Here is a 16,257-nt window from a genome sequence, read left to right as displayed (position 1 = left end):
TATACACGTGTATAAATATTTCGTAAAAGCAAAATTTTATAAATCTATTTGTGGAATAAAACGGAACGAAGTTATCGCAGATGGTACAAACAGTATTTTCAGAAACAAGTATTTGATTGGTCCGAAATCAAGCTCATTGTGACGTCATTTCCTAGTATTACCCGGGCCTTTATTCGTTATAACAGCACTTCCCGCTCTATGTAGACTCTAGTAATCCTTATAATTTTATACGGACAAAGTTCCGGTAGTTCAGTGAGTGTGCTCTTTTCAAACATGGGGAGGTTACTTTTTTGAAATAATATGTTGGAACTAGAAAGCCGGGGTGTCGTTGTGTCGTTAAGTGTGCTGAGTGGGTGTATATTATTATACAACGCCTGGGGCCCTATTCTCGCGGTAATTGTTTCGTTATTTCTAGTGGTTTATGCGTGCTATTCTTTGATCACCAACGATAGCTTGCTATCGCCGCATGCATTTATATTTTTCGATTATTTCAAAGAAGCCGTTATCGAACTAAAAGATACCTTAGGCCGAGCTATTGTTTATGTATTAAGACAATTTACTCTTCTTTGGAGTAAAATAAAAAACGTTTACCGCGAACGTTTCTCAGTCAGAATGGAACGACGTCGAGTAAGTAGATATCAACTCAGCAGTGACACTACTTTTAATAGTAGAAATGCTTCAAGATTCAGTCTTATTCCACAAGTAAGCCCAATACCCCGGAGTACGCATAAACATATTTCAAACCTGTCCAGCATGTCGGAAAATAAATTTAATCATGATAACGAATATCACTCGTATAATCAGAACAGTATTTACAACAAATGTACTTCGACACCCTTATCTCAATACAAAAAGGATGACCTGCATAATACAGATGCTAGATACAAGACAAATTGGTCATCTCCAAAGAAAACTTCACCTATGTTTAATCAGAATCATACTTTAACACGCGGTGAAAATAATACTTTGTTTTCACCCGACGGATCACCATGGGGTACCAGTATAAGTCCCAAAATGAGATCGAAAGCTGGCGGAGTAAAAACCGTACAGACAGTTGCAGGTCCATTGTTAGCTTCTACTAGATATAACATTGATCCTAAGTAAGTAAATTTAAATTGTTATAAATATTGAAATTGAATTTCTAATTATATTTAATTTTTGTAATAGGACATATACGGATGTAACATCGCCAGGACTAACTATAAGGTTAACTAAGTATGCTGCTGAAGCTAATAATAAATTGACTCATCAATCACAGTATGGTACCGGTCAATTTCCGAAAGTTAATCTTCATGCGAGTCCCATTCCTTTGATTAATGCAAAATCTGCGAAAATAAGAGGACCTGTTACGGTTAGAGTCGCACCACCAGAAACTACGAGATATTCTCCTCCAGAAAGGCAGAAAGTCTTGTCTGGTGTATGTCAGTCGGAAAATAAATCACCATCCAGTGTTGTACAGGTTCTACGAGAAATATCGTTGAAAAGACACGCGTCCAGAGAAGATGTTACGTCTGATTTAGTAAAAAAGCAAAGAACAGATAATATATTTGTGAACGAAGTAGAAAATTTTGAAGAAACGAAACAAAAGAGAGGTAGAGATGAATCACCCAAATCTGAAGAAGATAATTCTCCTCCAGATAAAAATCTTAGACCTACGAAACGTAGTAAAACACCATCCTGCTATGATATATTACGTTCGCTAAGTTCAAGTATTCATGTTGCTACTGGTATTAAAAGAAAAGCTGGTATATATACATTTTCCTCGTATATAATTTATAACTATATGTTATTAAATTTATTATATAATATATTCTAATATGATTTTAGTTGACTGTTCCCGCAGCGGAACTCCTGATATTGAAAAACATTTTAAATCTTTGGAGCATATACAAAATGGAGATTCGCGAACTCTAGCACAAGTGCAAAGTATAAATACAAATGATAATACACCAGCTGTAAATAAGAAACTGTCTACAAACTCGAATTTATCAAATTCTCTTAATAAAACACAAGAGCAATCTCCTATTAAAGGAATTCTTAAAACTTCCAAAAACACAATAAATTCTGATGAAACTGAAACAATTTCTGCTAACGAAGAAAATATGAAATCTCAATATAAGGATAATGAAACTTCTTCGGCAACGAAATTCACGGATAAACTTTTTATGAGAGCAGAACCACAAAGAAATGAAAAGTTAAGATCACTCGTCGAAGAACAAGGAAATATAATAGAAGCGAAGTTCACTACCGACGATGTGGAAGAAATTAAGAAAAAAGATATAGTGAACATGAGACAAACTAGTATGCGAGCAAGATTACAGAGTATGTTCGATGCTATATCTGGCAAAGGTAAGTATTTGTAGTTCTCATGGTTATTTCATTTAAATTATATGATTCAATTTCTAATACACTATGCAATGATATTTTCAGCAGCAAGCAGAATTAATCCTGATGTAGTGATTCAGGCAGAAGAAATTAGCGAGGTTGCACCTGCAATTTCTTCCTCTGCAGATTGTGCAACGCTCAATTCTGTAACAACAACAACTAATGTTAATACAACGCCTATTACTACGTCTGCTATAGCGCCAGCACTTACATCACCCAAAGCTAATATGAAAACGGTCAAACACATAACGTTTAATTTACCAAATGCAGAAAATATGTCTGGTACTAATGAACAGATTACAAGTAATACAGTATCAGATGAAAAGAATAAATTCATTGCTAATGAAGCATCTAACTATAAGACTGATATTACACCAGCAACATCATCAGAATGTACTAACGTGACGTTAGTTACAAATTCACTTCCTATAACCTCCAATTCAATTACATCAACATTTGTTTCTGGCAAGACAGTAGCAAATACATTACCAATTGTAGCATCAGTTACACCACTAGCCGTACCATCAGTTCCTTCAAATGGAATATTAAAATCCAATACTTCTATTTTAAATACTCCTTTAAGTTCTACAAGTGCAGGATCAAACGTTATACTATCAATACCATCTACTTCCAATAGTCTTTTTACAAATAAGAGTACTATATCCAATATCACGACTACTCCTTCAAATTCTGATCCAACCAGTATCAAATCTAGCATTGGCAATTCTATCTTACACAATGTAAGTAATGTAGGATCCACAATGAACACTGAAAGCCCTAAATTTACATTTGGCAATATTGTCAGTACAACTGCATCAACTCAAGTAAATACTGCCTCTGTTCAAAATGTAACTACAAGTGGCTTAAACTTTACGACTGAAACAAAAAGTATAATGTTACCAATGTCAACTGTAGCTGCTACTGTTACTACTACTGCTATCGCTACTACTGCTACTGCTACAGCTGCTTCTAATGTTGCTTCAGTTTTTAAAAGTATTACAGATAATGCCACAAATAGTACCAATAAAAATTTGGTGACATCTACAGCAACTACAACAATGCCATTCATATTTGGAAGTAACAATGTACAGACACCGAAAACTGAAGTTGGTTTATTTAATACAACTACAACTAATGTTCCAAAAACATTTAGGATTTCTGTAATTACCCAAAGTAATCCAATAGCTAGTAATGCATCTATAATCACAAGTAATACTTCTGCACCAAGCAACCCTATGTTAAATTTGGCAAATGGTACATTTAGTGGAAATGTATCTAGTGGATCTACGGCATTTACGTTAAGTACCGCAACACCTATTTTTTCATTTGGGACATCAAATGCATCAACATCAGAAAATAAATCAGCATTTTCATATAATGCTAATGCGCTAGGAAGTTCTAACGCGTTGTTGGCACCAACTAATACACCAGTTACTTCTACTGCAAGTAATAATACAACTTCTGGATTTAACGTACCAGCTGCTACTACATCTTCTCAATTCTCTACAACAACTACACCTATGTTTAATACAACATCAACTACAACTACGTTTCGAACGACGACTAGTGAGCCAGTATTTGGTCAAGCAATCGCTGCTCCACTTTTTGGTAACTCAGCAAAATCTCCTTTTGTACCAATTCAACCGACGAAATCATCTATCGAATTTGGTACAAGCAACAACACATTTAAAGAAGAAAAACCTCCTGCTTTTGGCACGAATACAAATACGGTGTTTGGTAGTTCTAGTACACCATTATTTGGTTCACAGACCACAGCAGCACCTACATTCGGTTCTCCTAGTGTCTCAACCAGTGCTCTCAATTTTGGTAGTACGAATACAACGACTGCTGTATTTGGAGCACAAAATTTAAGCGCACCTGGAAATGTTCAAACTTCAACGTCACATAGTTTTGGTACACCAAGTCCTATGTTCGGAAATCAGAATAATCCAGCACCTCTCTTCGGATCGACGACTACAACTCCAGTTGGAACTTTTAATACTCCGATGCAAAATACCTTTGGCAGCCAAAATTCAACTACTATGTCGTTTGGCGCTACAAATAATTCTAATGCATTTGGTGATAATAAAACATTACCATTTGGAATTCAAACTACAGTTGCACCTGCTTTTGGAACAAATGAGAACAATACAAATAGTATTTTTACATTCGGTGGAAATCAAGGACAACAGCAAAGTACATTTTCATTCGGTAATAATAATGCTTCTAACAACAATGTATCAACTACTGGATCCGTCCCATTCCAATTTGGTGCAAACACTTCTAAGCCAGGTACTAATGAATACTATCTATAACTCTAATGTCTTATATCGTTATTCAAAGAAAATATTATATTTGATGTATAACATTATTCTATCCATAGTTACAGGATTTAATTTCACTGCGCCAACGACAACACCATCGATTAACTTTGGAACATCGGGTACACCCTCGTTTAATGCTCCAACTCCTGGGATGTTTAGTATCGGTAGTGGTTCTACTGCACCGCGATCAAGAACCGTTAGAGGCAGAAAACCAAGATGATGCAGAATGTAAAAATCATGTAACTCGTAAAGTATATTTTCATCAAGATACATCGATATCTAATTACTTCGGCATTAAAATGACAATTGGAGCAGAAATATATATTACAATTATTATTTAATATTTCTATGGAATAAAAAGGGGTGAGTCGAATGCTTCTGTGAAAATAATAAGTATGTTAAGTAATGGGTTCTTGTTATCATTTAAAAATGTTATCAGTCATTATTAAATGTATTTGTCCTTTGTACATACATAAGTATATATAAAATGATATGACAAAACAGTAGAGAGATATACTGACATTTAAAAATTTGCTTAAATTGTAAGGTAAATTGTTCTTTTTTTTTTTTTTTTTTTACATATAAGACCACTACTGTGCTGGATTTATTCATATATGATATATATGACAAAAAGATAGTTAAACTTCATTGTAAAATATCTATAATATACAAGAGTAATTTTTTTTATGAAGTTTTCCAATCTGGATATTTACATTATAAACTGGCATTTTTCTAATTATTTCAGATTTTTTTTTTCTTTTTTTTTTTTTTATTACATCATACAGATTCATTGTCTTAAATATTGAATGATCAAGCCAAATCATTACTATCGTTTTAATAAAAAACTTGAATTATTATGAAAGTAGAACATAACTCTTCAGTTTTAGTATTAAATTACACATTGTTATCATTAAATTCAAATGACTTTTATAAAAGGTATTTAGCTAGGAGATAACATGTAAATGAATTTATTAGATAATAATTATACTTGTTATTTAATATAACAGAGTGTTCGGTTGCCCTTGTCAATATTATGATGAATGTATTATTTTTATTATAATTTTTAAGTTATTATATTTTTAGTGTATCGCTACAATGAAAATAAGATCTATGTCGTTGAATGTCTGTTCCTGTAGAAATGAAACCAAGATAAAGGGCCATTTTATAAATTCACTTAATCATGATAATTATCTATGCAATGTTTGAAGCGATGTATGACTGTAATTAAGATAACATATACTTGTACAGAGTTGTCAGTTAAAATCGATTTTTAGGAAGCAAAAATGTTCTTATTGGGATTGCAGCGATCTGAAAGATCATTTATCCGAAAGAATTAAAAGGAGTTTGAATGCAAAAAATATAAAACGCATATGTATACATATACGTGGATCATCGTAGCAAATTAAAACTTTAAAGTAAGACTTTAGTAATACGCTATTAAATATAACTGAAAAATATAAATATATAACTATATAAAGAGAAATAAATTATTCTCATATCACACACATATACACACACAAACAGACACCTTAATCATTCAACGATCATCATCGGCGTTTCTAAAATCTTCATTTTTCTAGATTGAACGATATTACATAGAATATCTGACTTTTTATTCCCGCATAATGATCGTCTTAAATTACTTTTTGTCGATATCGATCGACTTCGAGAAAGTCGATCCAGACGTATATAGAAAATAACGATTTAGAAACCATGTCGAAAAATATATAGAAAAGAATGATAAAGAAAAATTGTATGGTACGATACTCGTGGTTTTTGTTATTGAGACAATCGTAGAAGCTTTATATAGGGGGATAAATACGGTATATGTGGCTCGATGCATATCGCGGTGCGGTTCAACGCTTCTTTGCACGCGAGAAGGCGGCGCGTGAGCGGCGCGTAGGCTATGCACTTTAGAAGTCGAGCGGTGATTGGTCGACGTCAGACGATGCTAGAACGAACAGCCAATAGGAGAGATCGTTAGACGGCAACGTCGTTTGTCCGGTCGCCTGGAGGCGCAGCCATGTTGGGAACATTAGAAGGGAACCAACACCACAACCAGAAAGACGGGAACATCTAGGTTCGGCAGCGGCGTGTCTTAACACCTTAACACCACCACCATGGCTGACCCGGAGAAACAGCCCGAACAACCTAAGGCTGTCCAGCAAAAGCTGGTCATCGGTGAGTAAAAATCTTCAATTTATTATCCACGTGTCTTCAACTACGAGAAAATATTTTCGACGAAAAATATCGGGCATCGTGCTCAGTCTTTGGCCGGAGTCGCGCTGCTCGTAATGGCGTCCATCCACGGTGGACGCATAGCCATGTGGCTTTTTACCCGGCGTGCCGGCCTCTTACATAAGTGTTATAGCATCGAATTTATTAAAACTATCGTTCGAAGGTTAAAATCCAAGTCGGTATGTTTTTTTTCGAAGTTTATTTCCCTCGCTCTCGTACGACGGTTCGTCCTTGTTACTCTACGAATTATCCGTTCTTTCCTGTCCACTCGGTGGAAAGAGAAAGAGAAAGAGAGATAGAGACATAGAGGGTGAGTGAAGCTATTCCAAAATTCAACATTGATTTTCTCTCGAAGTTTCGAGAACGAACGTACGAATTCGGACGTACGTATGAAAAGTTTTAACGTAACGTGTAACATTTTCTATCGATCGATGATCATAACCTTAAAGTAGCACGATGCTTTCGATATATATTCTTCGAAGCTTGGATTAGGGAAAAAAACGAAAAGAAAGAAAGAAAGAAAAGAAAAGAAAAGAAACAGAAAATATTGGGATATTAATCGACAACGACAATGACGACGACGACGTTATACGATATTCTCGAAGGAACGGTGAAATTTCAGAGAAATAAAATGAGAAGGAGAACGACGAGGAAATAGATAGATAGGTAGGCCGCGTGAAAGAGGGAATTTTCGGTGTGCGAGCAACTTCCGGCTTTTCTATTTTCTAGCGCGCTTTCGTTACGTAATAACATTCGTAAATGATCGTACAAGGAAATATTTGTTTATCGAGAACGATTGGAAAAGGTACACGTGTGTTATATATTTAAATCGATAGGAAAGAAGGAAATTCGTGTCAATTGATTTTCAATATCTTTTATTTGACCACGTAGGGTCAATTTCGTTTGACACAGATTAAATATATTCGAATTGAATTTGAATGTTTATATGAACGTTAACCGTAACCTATTTGTCGATCGACCTACCTACACGCGCCTCCTTCGAATGTTTACATCGTACAGAGGTTAAGGTAATAATAATAATAATAATAATAATATATATATATATATATATGTGTGTGTATCGTAATCACATGTGTTACTGTTTATCGCGAATTTACGAAATACTTTGAAAAAGTATAGTATGTATATATATATATATTAGATAAATACATATGTTGCAAAGTAGTAAAGCTACTTGCTCGATGAACCGGAACCGCGTTTTTTCTTAAGCAATGCTGCGAAACGAGTGACTCGCAAGTATAAGTAACTTCGGACTTCTATTCGACGGTTCGTACTTGTTATTCGTATTTAATGTATGTATGTACACGTATATTATTTTGCGTATTGGCTATGATAGGTCATCGATAACGATTTGGATTATAAATGTCGAATCGCGAATCACGTTGTTTTAGCATGATATATGTTACACTTGGTTTCGTTAATGATATCTTTCATTTTTATATCATTCAGATAATATATATTATCTAATATGTATATATATATATAATGTAATGTAATTATGAATATATATAATACATATAATATACGACTACATACATACATGATATATATATATATATATATATATATTATAAATTATATGAAAAATGATCAGCTGCTCAGATTCTCTAGAATCGTAAAAGTAAACATTCGATTTAACCTATCGCTGTTGTCCGGACATTTGAAAATTTTGTTTCGATAGAACGACATTTTGAAGGTCTAAAGTTCGTTTACTTATTAATCAAAAGGAGGTGATCAACGGTTGAAGGTTAAAGGAAAAATTATATATAATAGAGATTTTCTTCAATAAGATAATAAGATTTATGGATTATCCTCGATATTATTTCTATAGAACTGAATATATATATATATATAAATTTTTGAAACATGAAATATATATATATATTTTTTATTCTATTAAAGTTATTTATAATATATAATATATTGTTTCTCTTCTTTTCTTTCTTTCTCACTTTCTATCTCATAATAAAATTTTCATTATTTATGATTATGAATTTTATAGATATATATATTTTTGTTTTTCAGCTAACAAAGTGACCGGGACTGTAAAGTGGTTTAACGTAAAGAGTGGATACGGGTTCATCAATAGGTCAGTATTTACATACATATATTTATTTAGAACTCGATTTTTACATACACAGACACGTATATATATATATATATAAAAATAAAAGTATGAATATTATTCATCATTATCATTAACATAAAAGTTTTGATAAATACGTTTGCAATATCCCGATGAAATATAATTTGCATAATAAATTAATAACCGTTTATGTTTCGACGTAAAATATAATTATATTTAATTACAGTGATATCCTTGATAAAGAAATAAATATAAAAGAAAGGAAAAGAAAAAAAGAATGAAATTTTGATCCGATAGTAATTGATTTTTCTAAATTGAGAACCACTGAAACAACTTTAATATTGTCCAACGCAGAGATCAAGGCTTCCATATTAATTCGTCGTTTATGTTAATAATAAAAGTTGTGCTCGACGAGCGAATGTTTTTAATACTCGATCATTTATATATCGAACGTATGGATAGAATTTCCTTAAAAAAAATATATATATATATATACATAAATAGGGGGGGAAAAAAATAAAGAACGATAAAAAAAAAAATAGTTCATTGATCGAAATAGGAAAAAAAAAGAAGAGATAGTAGGATATTAGTTGGTATTATTAGTTCGATGCAAGTTAAATGATGCATTCTAGAGACTAAAGCTCTCGACTATATAGTAGATGAAATAGAAGATCCTTTACGACACACACACACACACACACACACACATATGCATATACATGTGTATGCGCGTTCTCTCTACTCGTATGTAGATATATACGTGTAAGTACATAGATACCTAACCGCATCGAGCTCGACGGTCCTCCGCTATTTCTAGGTCTCTATCTATCTGTTTGGCGTTTAGCCAAGAAATTCGTCGTTGCCGCGAGAAATTCACCTTAGCCTTAGATATTATTCCGATTTCACCGTTTGATCGTAGCCAAAGTACGATTAGTAGCAGCAAATAGCGCAACAATGGCGACGGCAACAGCATCAGCATCAGCATCAGAAACAGCAATAGCAATAACAATAGTAACAATTGCAACTAAAACATCCAGTCAGTTTTCTTTTCTTTTTTTCTTTTTTTTTCTTTTCTTTTTTTTTTTTTTTTTTTTTTCTACAAAAGTTTTCCACAATTTTTCTTTCTCCGTTGAATAAGCAATTTGATGTCGTTGAAGAGAGATTACGGTGCTAACTGAAACCTTAGTTTTAAGTTACAAATTAGATGAGCCAACGGAAGCCATTTTGCGATATATGTATATACATTCTTGACAATTAAGAACGTTGGTGGTTTGTGTGTGACCTTGCATATAAGTGTGACTCACGTGTCTTGAATATAATTATCTTAAAGGAAACATGGTTTCCTTCTCGATGGAAGAAATGTGCATATATACGTGCACATATATATGTTTATTCAATTAACTATATATGTACATATATACATACATAGATACACACACACACACACACACACATAGCTTAGATTTGATATATAGCTTAAAATTTGTAAAATATGTATTAGTAGTGAAACTTAACGAATCATTTGATTACTTAACTTGATATACAACGTAACGATGAGATACATACATACATACATACATACATACGTTTGCTTTTACAGTAATTCCAAAGAGTACGTTAACCGAATTAACATGAAAATAAGGATTATGCGGAAATGCGCGCAATACGCATAGATCGTGTACCGGTGATACTCGGGAGAAGGGATTTCTAAGGGGAGGTTGGGAGAGAGGGGTAGGGCAGCTTGTGTTCCGTACATGAGACGAACGTTTCCTCCCCTCTTCTTTTCAACCGAGTTCTAGGGTTCGATGACCTTTCAGGTCGGTCCGTGCTTTACTCAGCAGCTTCACGGGCTTCGATTATCTCTCTCTTCTCTCTCCTCTCTCTCTCTCTCTCTCTTTCTCTCTCTTTCTCTGTCACTCTGTCTCTTTGTCTCTCTGTCTCTCTGTCTCTCTGTCTCTCTGAGTTTACGAATGGATTTGCGTATGTTTGTATAACGCACGTTTCACGTCTATACCCACTTGATGAGCTCACAATACCCACACGTACACTGTAACGATCTACTATTAGGATCTATATATTTTACTAAGTACTATTGACGCTAATTTTCTCATTTCGTTCAAACGTCCATAATATGATATACTTATGTCAGTTTAATTTCCCCCTTTGTTTTAAATATTTTATCTATAGGTTTTCTAAATCCTAAGTTTTATAACAGATAGAAAAGAAAAATATTAATAAGTTTGTTTTCTTCTAAAACGATTAAAATATCGATTGAATTATTATTTAAGTTTATTATAGTTTAGAATTATTATAAGTTTCTCTTTTTCTGTCCTTTTTTTTTTTTTTCCTTTTATAAGAAGAGTAATTGTAAACTAAATTATATATATACACACACATATATATATACACAAATTTATATTAATTATTAATGTAATTTGTTCGTTGAAGATTATTTATTTATTTATTTATTTATTTATTTTTCAGAAATGACACCAAGGAGGATGTGTTTGTCCATCAAGTATGTATTCACATTTGACAATAGCACTTTATCCAATTTCAAACATATCTAAATAAGTCAATATTATCTCTTCCAGTCGGCCATCATTAAGAACAACCCGAGGAAGGCCGTGCGCAGCGTTGGCGACGGCGAGGTCGTCGAATTTGACGTAGTAATCGGTGAGAAAGGTCACGAGGCAGCTAATGTGACCGGGCCATCGGGAGAAGCGGTTAAAGGTTCACCTTATGCCGCGGACAAGCGAAGGGGATATCGTGGATGTCACTGGATATATCCAAGACGTGGAAACGTTCGATCACAGCGTAGACCTCGAGAAGGACAGGAAGGATACGAATCCGGTTAGAATCAAATAATATATCAAGCGTCGTCGATGATGTTTTCATGAATTTATAATTTCTATGAGAAAATTGTATAATTGTAAAAAAAAAAAAGAAAGAAAGGAAAAACCAATTTTATGTATATTTTTTTAGCCGATGGCAAAACTGGCGAAGAAGGTAACACCGGTGAGGGTGGCGGCCAGCAACGTCGTTATAGACCACGACGTCATTACGACGGTTATTATAACCCGGTTACTCGACATTCCGGACCTAATCAACAGCAAGGTGAGAACGCTGGAGAAGGTGGTGAGCAAGGAGGTAAGGGCACCGGAGAAGGAGGTGCACCACGCGGTGGTGGACGTGGTCGTGGAGGCCCACCACGACGCTTCTTCCGTCGAAACTTCCGCGGAGGAAGAGGCGGCGGACCACCGAGACGTCCAAGAAACCAGGATGGTCAGGTAACGATTCGTAGATATTTTACTTTCTTTCTTTTTTTCTTTCTCTCGTTCTTTTTTATTATTATTATTGTTATTGATTTTTATTATTATTATTATTATTATTATTATGATAATTATGATAATTATGATAATTATGATTATTATTATTATCTTAATGTATTCACTCGATTGATCGATCGATCGATGAACCGATCGAGCGATCGATCGGTCTTTAAATGTCTCAAATTCACGAATGAAGCACAATCACTTGATTTTATGTATAGATTTAGTAATAGATTTACGAATATTAGCGTTCACCTATTTTTTACTTATACGTCTATTTCAAACGGCACATAATAAAATATTTTATATATACATATATATATGTATGTATGTATGTATGTATGTATGTATGTATGTATGTATATGTATATATGTACATATGTATTTATTTGAAGTAATTAGAAAATATAAGGTTAAGACGATGCCAGAATCGTCGTGGAACGTTCTTACGTGGACGGTCATTATTTAGATTGTATGACCAATTGGGATGATACGAGTTACATTAGTCTACCAATTACAGTTGCATTTATATCCAAGTCCTGATCCTATATCTTAACTCTTTCTCTACGATCATTTATCTCATCTCGAAAAATAGACCAGCATAGATGAAATCGTTGGATACGGTAGATCAATTGTCAACTTGTTAGGTGACCGATGACGAAGTTGGTGCCGGCGAGGGTGGACAAATAGGTGGTCTACAAAGACTTCCACGACCTCGATATAGACGACGAGTACCACGGCAATCCCGACTAAATACTTGCTGCCAGCAGACAGCAAATAAAGAGAATCTACGACCTCCTGCTGCTAACAAAATTCATCCTGCCACTCCTCTTTCCCAGACACAGAATACCAAGACACTTCCTGAAGTTTCCGATAAGCACATCAAAGTATCTGTCACGAGTGTCGTTGCATTTGATAGATATACATATAACAAACATAGTTTCATCATCAATTTGGTAACATACTTTATCATTTCAATATCGAATAATAACGTCTTATTGTGACGACCAATACGGAGATAATAAGAAACAATTTATTATTGCTCTCATTTCATCATTGTTACCAAATTGATACCGATAGTAAATATTTCATATATAATATTAATGAGACTTTAATTTAAGTTGACACTTAATTGCTATGAAAGAACGAAATGTATTGTTAGACCATATGTATAGTTAATAGCTTTCATTTACTAAGAAAGCTAGCCTGGGGTTTTTGCATTTATCACTCTACTCAATTGCTAGTTCTCTCTTGTATCTTATATACGCAAAGTACACAAATGTTTTCTTATCGACGAATTTCACTTACAGGTCAATTAACAAAGAAAGTGGTGGTTAATTTTCTTTCTTTCTTTCTTTCTTTCATTCATTCAATCATTCATTCATTCATTCATTCTTTCTTTCTTTCTTTCTTTCTTTCTTACCTTTCTTTTTTTCTTTGTCTTTCTTTCTGTCGTTCCTTCTGTTTTGTTTTTCTTATCTTCATCTTCTTGTAATGAATTGCTTTCGACAATAGTTTAATCGATCTTCTTTAGTTTAACCGAGACTAGTAAGTGTACGGTTCGTCGATGAATCTTTGTGAAACGGCGTAGCGCTTCGCACACACTATTGCACGTATCTTGTTTATACTCTTTTCAGTCGGAGCAGAAGTCGGATGCACCTAAAGATAAGGATGCACCTGCCGCTGCCCCTGCTCCACAGGTAACGTGGCTTTCCTTTTTTCTGCCAGTGTTGCAACCTCTGCTGTAGTCTTTTAGTATTACATATCGCATTTAGAATTCCTTTAGAACGTCGATTTCTTTCTTCTTTCTCTTTTTCTTTCTCTCTTTCTCTCTTTCTTTCCCTCTACTCCCCCCCCTCTCTCTATCTATTGCATCTTGTAGCATCTAGAATTCCCCCTGTTTACTTTTTTTTTTCTTCTTTTTTCTTTCCTTGTACTTACATCTTCGCTTATGATTTTTTTTTTTTTTCAGATTAACGGCCATCTCGTTTTCATTCGTGCTTTTCTGTCGTTTATATTAATAAATATTATTATATTACATCATTGCTTTGTTTTAGTTGCCGCCATGTGTACGTGTGCATAGGCACGCAGAAAATGAAGATTCTATATATTACATATTTCGTGTTTCTTTTGCAGGAGAGTCAACCGGTGCAGAACACCACCACCGAGAGCACCGCTTAAGAAAAGATTAAAATGCTACCACCACAACAAAACACTTCTTTTAATAAGTAACACCAACACCCGTTATACACTGAAGCAGCAGCATAATAACATCAGCAGAAGCAGTACGCAGCAGCAGCAATACAAGCAACAGCAGCAATAAAAGCAACAGGAACAACTAATAACATAACAAATATTAAAAAAACAAAAAACCAAAAAAAAAAATATACAAAAAAAAGAAAAGAAATCAGAAAACACGACTCCACACTCTCCCTACGAAAGCAAATTGAGGTATGTTAACGGCTAATAAGAACGGCCCCCGCTCCTTAAAAAGAAAAGAAAAAAAAAAAAAAAATAGGCTTTTGACGAAAGAACTTAGCGAAAGGCCGGAATTAACGTGAGTGTCCCAATGAAATTCTTCACCTTAGATAACCACTTACATTTCTTTTTTTTTTTTGTGTTATATCTTTTACTACCAACACAGTTCGTAACTGTGTTTAAGACTCAACTCAAGGTTCGGATTATAAACTCAGGTTAAAGAATTACTTTATTAATAAGCAATATCGTTATCTACTTCGTGGTGTGGACAAAGAAAACCTTTGCTGGTGTTATTGTTTTTGAAGTATACCGAAAAATAGGACGACGATATCGAGAAGATGAACGAATTATGCGTTGAAGTCTCTAATGCCTTTTCCGTGATTTGATAGAGTCAATCTTAACAATTATTAAACAATTGTTATAAAATGCGGATAGTAAGAAATATCGTAAAAGAAATTCTTAACGATATCGTAGATATAACGCCGCGACCAATTGGAAGGAAAAATAATGAAATGAGGAAAAAGACGACACAGACGTACGATGTAATGTCAAAAAAGAAAGAAAAAAAAAAAAAAGAAAGAAAGAGAAAAAAAAATGATAGAAAGACAGAAGATAAGATTGAAAGATAGAAAGAAGGAAGGAAGGAAGGAAAGAAAGAAAGAAAGAAAGCGACTGATTTGTCTGCAGTAAAAAGAGGGTTGATTTTTGTTCTCGTTTTTGTATTCGTTATTTAACATGTTTTTATTTTTTTCGGTTTTTTTCTCACGAAACTCATTGAAACGTTTCTTGTACAATATCTTTTATTTTTGAGTTTGCTAAGATTTTTCCCATTTCTCTTTCTGATGTTTGTAAATGGTCGTAGGTGTACAACCCGAAGACGCAATTCTTAGTCCTTAAACAGAGAACGCAAAATGATTAACATTTTTGAAATTTAATCGCTAATAAACTCTAAATCGTTCGTCTTTTCGTACGTGAGAAATCCGTTGTGAAATTGGCATTTAACCGAATTGCTCTAGCCTTTTTTTTTTTTACTGATATTTATATACACGCCATAGGTGTGTACGTAATGTGATAATAAAACAAACAATGTACAATTTGTCACTTCGATGCCGTACCATTGGACATAATAAATAAATAAATTTTTTTTTTTTTTTTTACGAATACTCAAATACGCGGCTTATTATGAGACGATTACTGTAATGCCGCTTATCTCAAACAGGTTTTTTACAATTGATAGTAGCAATAATAACGTCTTCCCCTGGCGGGTTAGACATTAGTAGACAAAAAAAAAAGCGTGTACTCATTATTGATAACTATTAATTGAACATTATGTGTTATAACCGTGAGACAATCCTAATGTACGGTATTTTGACGTTCAGATTGATCGACGAAA

General features: G+C 33.9%; 3 protein-coding genes across 5 annotated transcripts in view; 2 read left to right on the top strand and 1 right to left on the bottom strand.

The window, feature by feature from the left end:
- Positions 1-16,257, bottom strand: part of LOC122636537 (SET and MYND domain-containing protein 4) — a 65,028-nt gene that overhangs the window by 5,818 nt on the left and 42,953 nt on the right. The window contains exon 10 of the mRNA XM_043827868.1: positions 10,617-10,640. The gene's annotated coding sequence lies outside the window, so the exon portion shown is untranslated. The remainder of the gene's footprint in view (positions 1-10,616; positions 10,641-16,257) is intronic.
- Positions 189-6,210, top strand: LOC122636532 (nuclear pore complex protein DDB_G0274915-like). 2 transcript variants are annotated; one of them, XM_043827847.1, is made up of 5 exons: positions 189-1,100; positions 1,168-1,745; positions 1,828-2,349; positions 2,431-4,677; positions 4,769-6,210. In XM_043827847.1, the coding sequence occupies exons 1-5, from the start codon at positions 301-303 to the stop codon at positions 4,927-4,929; spliced, it is 4,308 nt and encodes a 1,435-aa protein (XP_043683782.1). In that variant the 5' UTR covers positions 189-300; the 3' UTR covers positions 4,930-6,210. The 2 variants fall into 2 exon arrangements, with proteins under 2 accessions (XP_043683782.1, XP_043683783.1); XM_043827848.1 differs by having other exon boundaries at positions 191-1,100; positions 2,434-4,677.
- Positions 6,730-14,917, top strand: LOC122636542 (Y-box-binding protein 1). 2 transcript variants are annotated; one of them, XM_043827876.1, is made up of 7 exons: positions 6,730-6,890; positions 8,994-9,057; positions 11,539-11,572; positions 11,649-11,907; positions 12,040-12,344; positions 14,024-14,086; positions 14,523-14,917. In XM_043827876.1, the coding sequence occupies exons 1-7, from the start codon at positions 6,830-6,832 to the stop codon at positions 14,565-14,567; spliced, it is 831 nt and encodes a 276-aa protein (XP_043683811.1). In that variant the 5' UTR covers positions 6,730-6,829; the 3' UTR covers positions 14,568-14,917. The 2 variants fall into 2 exon arrangements, with proteins under 2 accessions (XP_043683811.1, XP_043683812.1); XM_043827877.1 differs by lacking the exon at positions 14,024-14,086.

The sequence above is a fragment of the Vespula pensylvanica genome, chromosome 22 (genome assembly GCF_014466175.1).
Source record: "Vespula pensylvanica isolate Volc-1 chromosome 22, ASM1446617v1, whole genome shotgun sequence".
In the NCBI taxonomy this organism is placed as follows: Eukaryota; Metazoa; Arthropoda; class Insecta; order Hymenoptera; family Vespidae; genus Vespula; species Vespula pensylvanica.
Note: the sequence above shows the minus strand (reverse complement) of the source record. Positions and strands in the feature narration are given on the sequence as shown.

What these genes read in the sequence shown, in the direction of transcription:
- LOC122636532 (XM_043827847.1), top strand. Translation starts at nt 301, where the DNA reads ATGTTGGAACTAGAAAGCCGGGGTGTCGTTGTGTCGTTAAGTGTGCTG. An exon ending in TGGTATTAAAAGAAAAGCTG is followed by an intron (nt 1,746 to 1,827) that starts GTATATATACAT and finishes ATATGATTTTAG; the next exon opens with TTGACTGTTCCCGCAGCGGA. An exon ending in TGCAAACACTTCTAAGCCAG is followed by an intron (nt 4,678 to 4,768) that starts GTACTAATGAAT and finishes TTCTATCCATAG; the next exon opens with TTACAGGATTTAATTTCACT.
- LOC122636542 (XM_043827876.1), top strand. Translation starts at nt 6,830, where the DNA reads ATGGCTGACCCGGAGAAACAGCCCGAACAACCTAAGGCTGTCCAGCAA. An exon ending in GGATACGGGTTCATCAATAG is followed by an intron (nt 9,058 to 11,538) that starts GTCAGTATTTAC and finishes TTTATTTTTCAG; the next exon opens with AAATGACACCAAGGAGGATG. An exon ending in AGGATGTGTTTGTCCATCAA is followed by an intron (nt 11,573 to 11,648) that starts GTATGTATTCAC and finishes TATCTCTTCCAG; the next exon opens with TCGGCCATCATTAAGAACAA.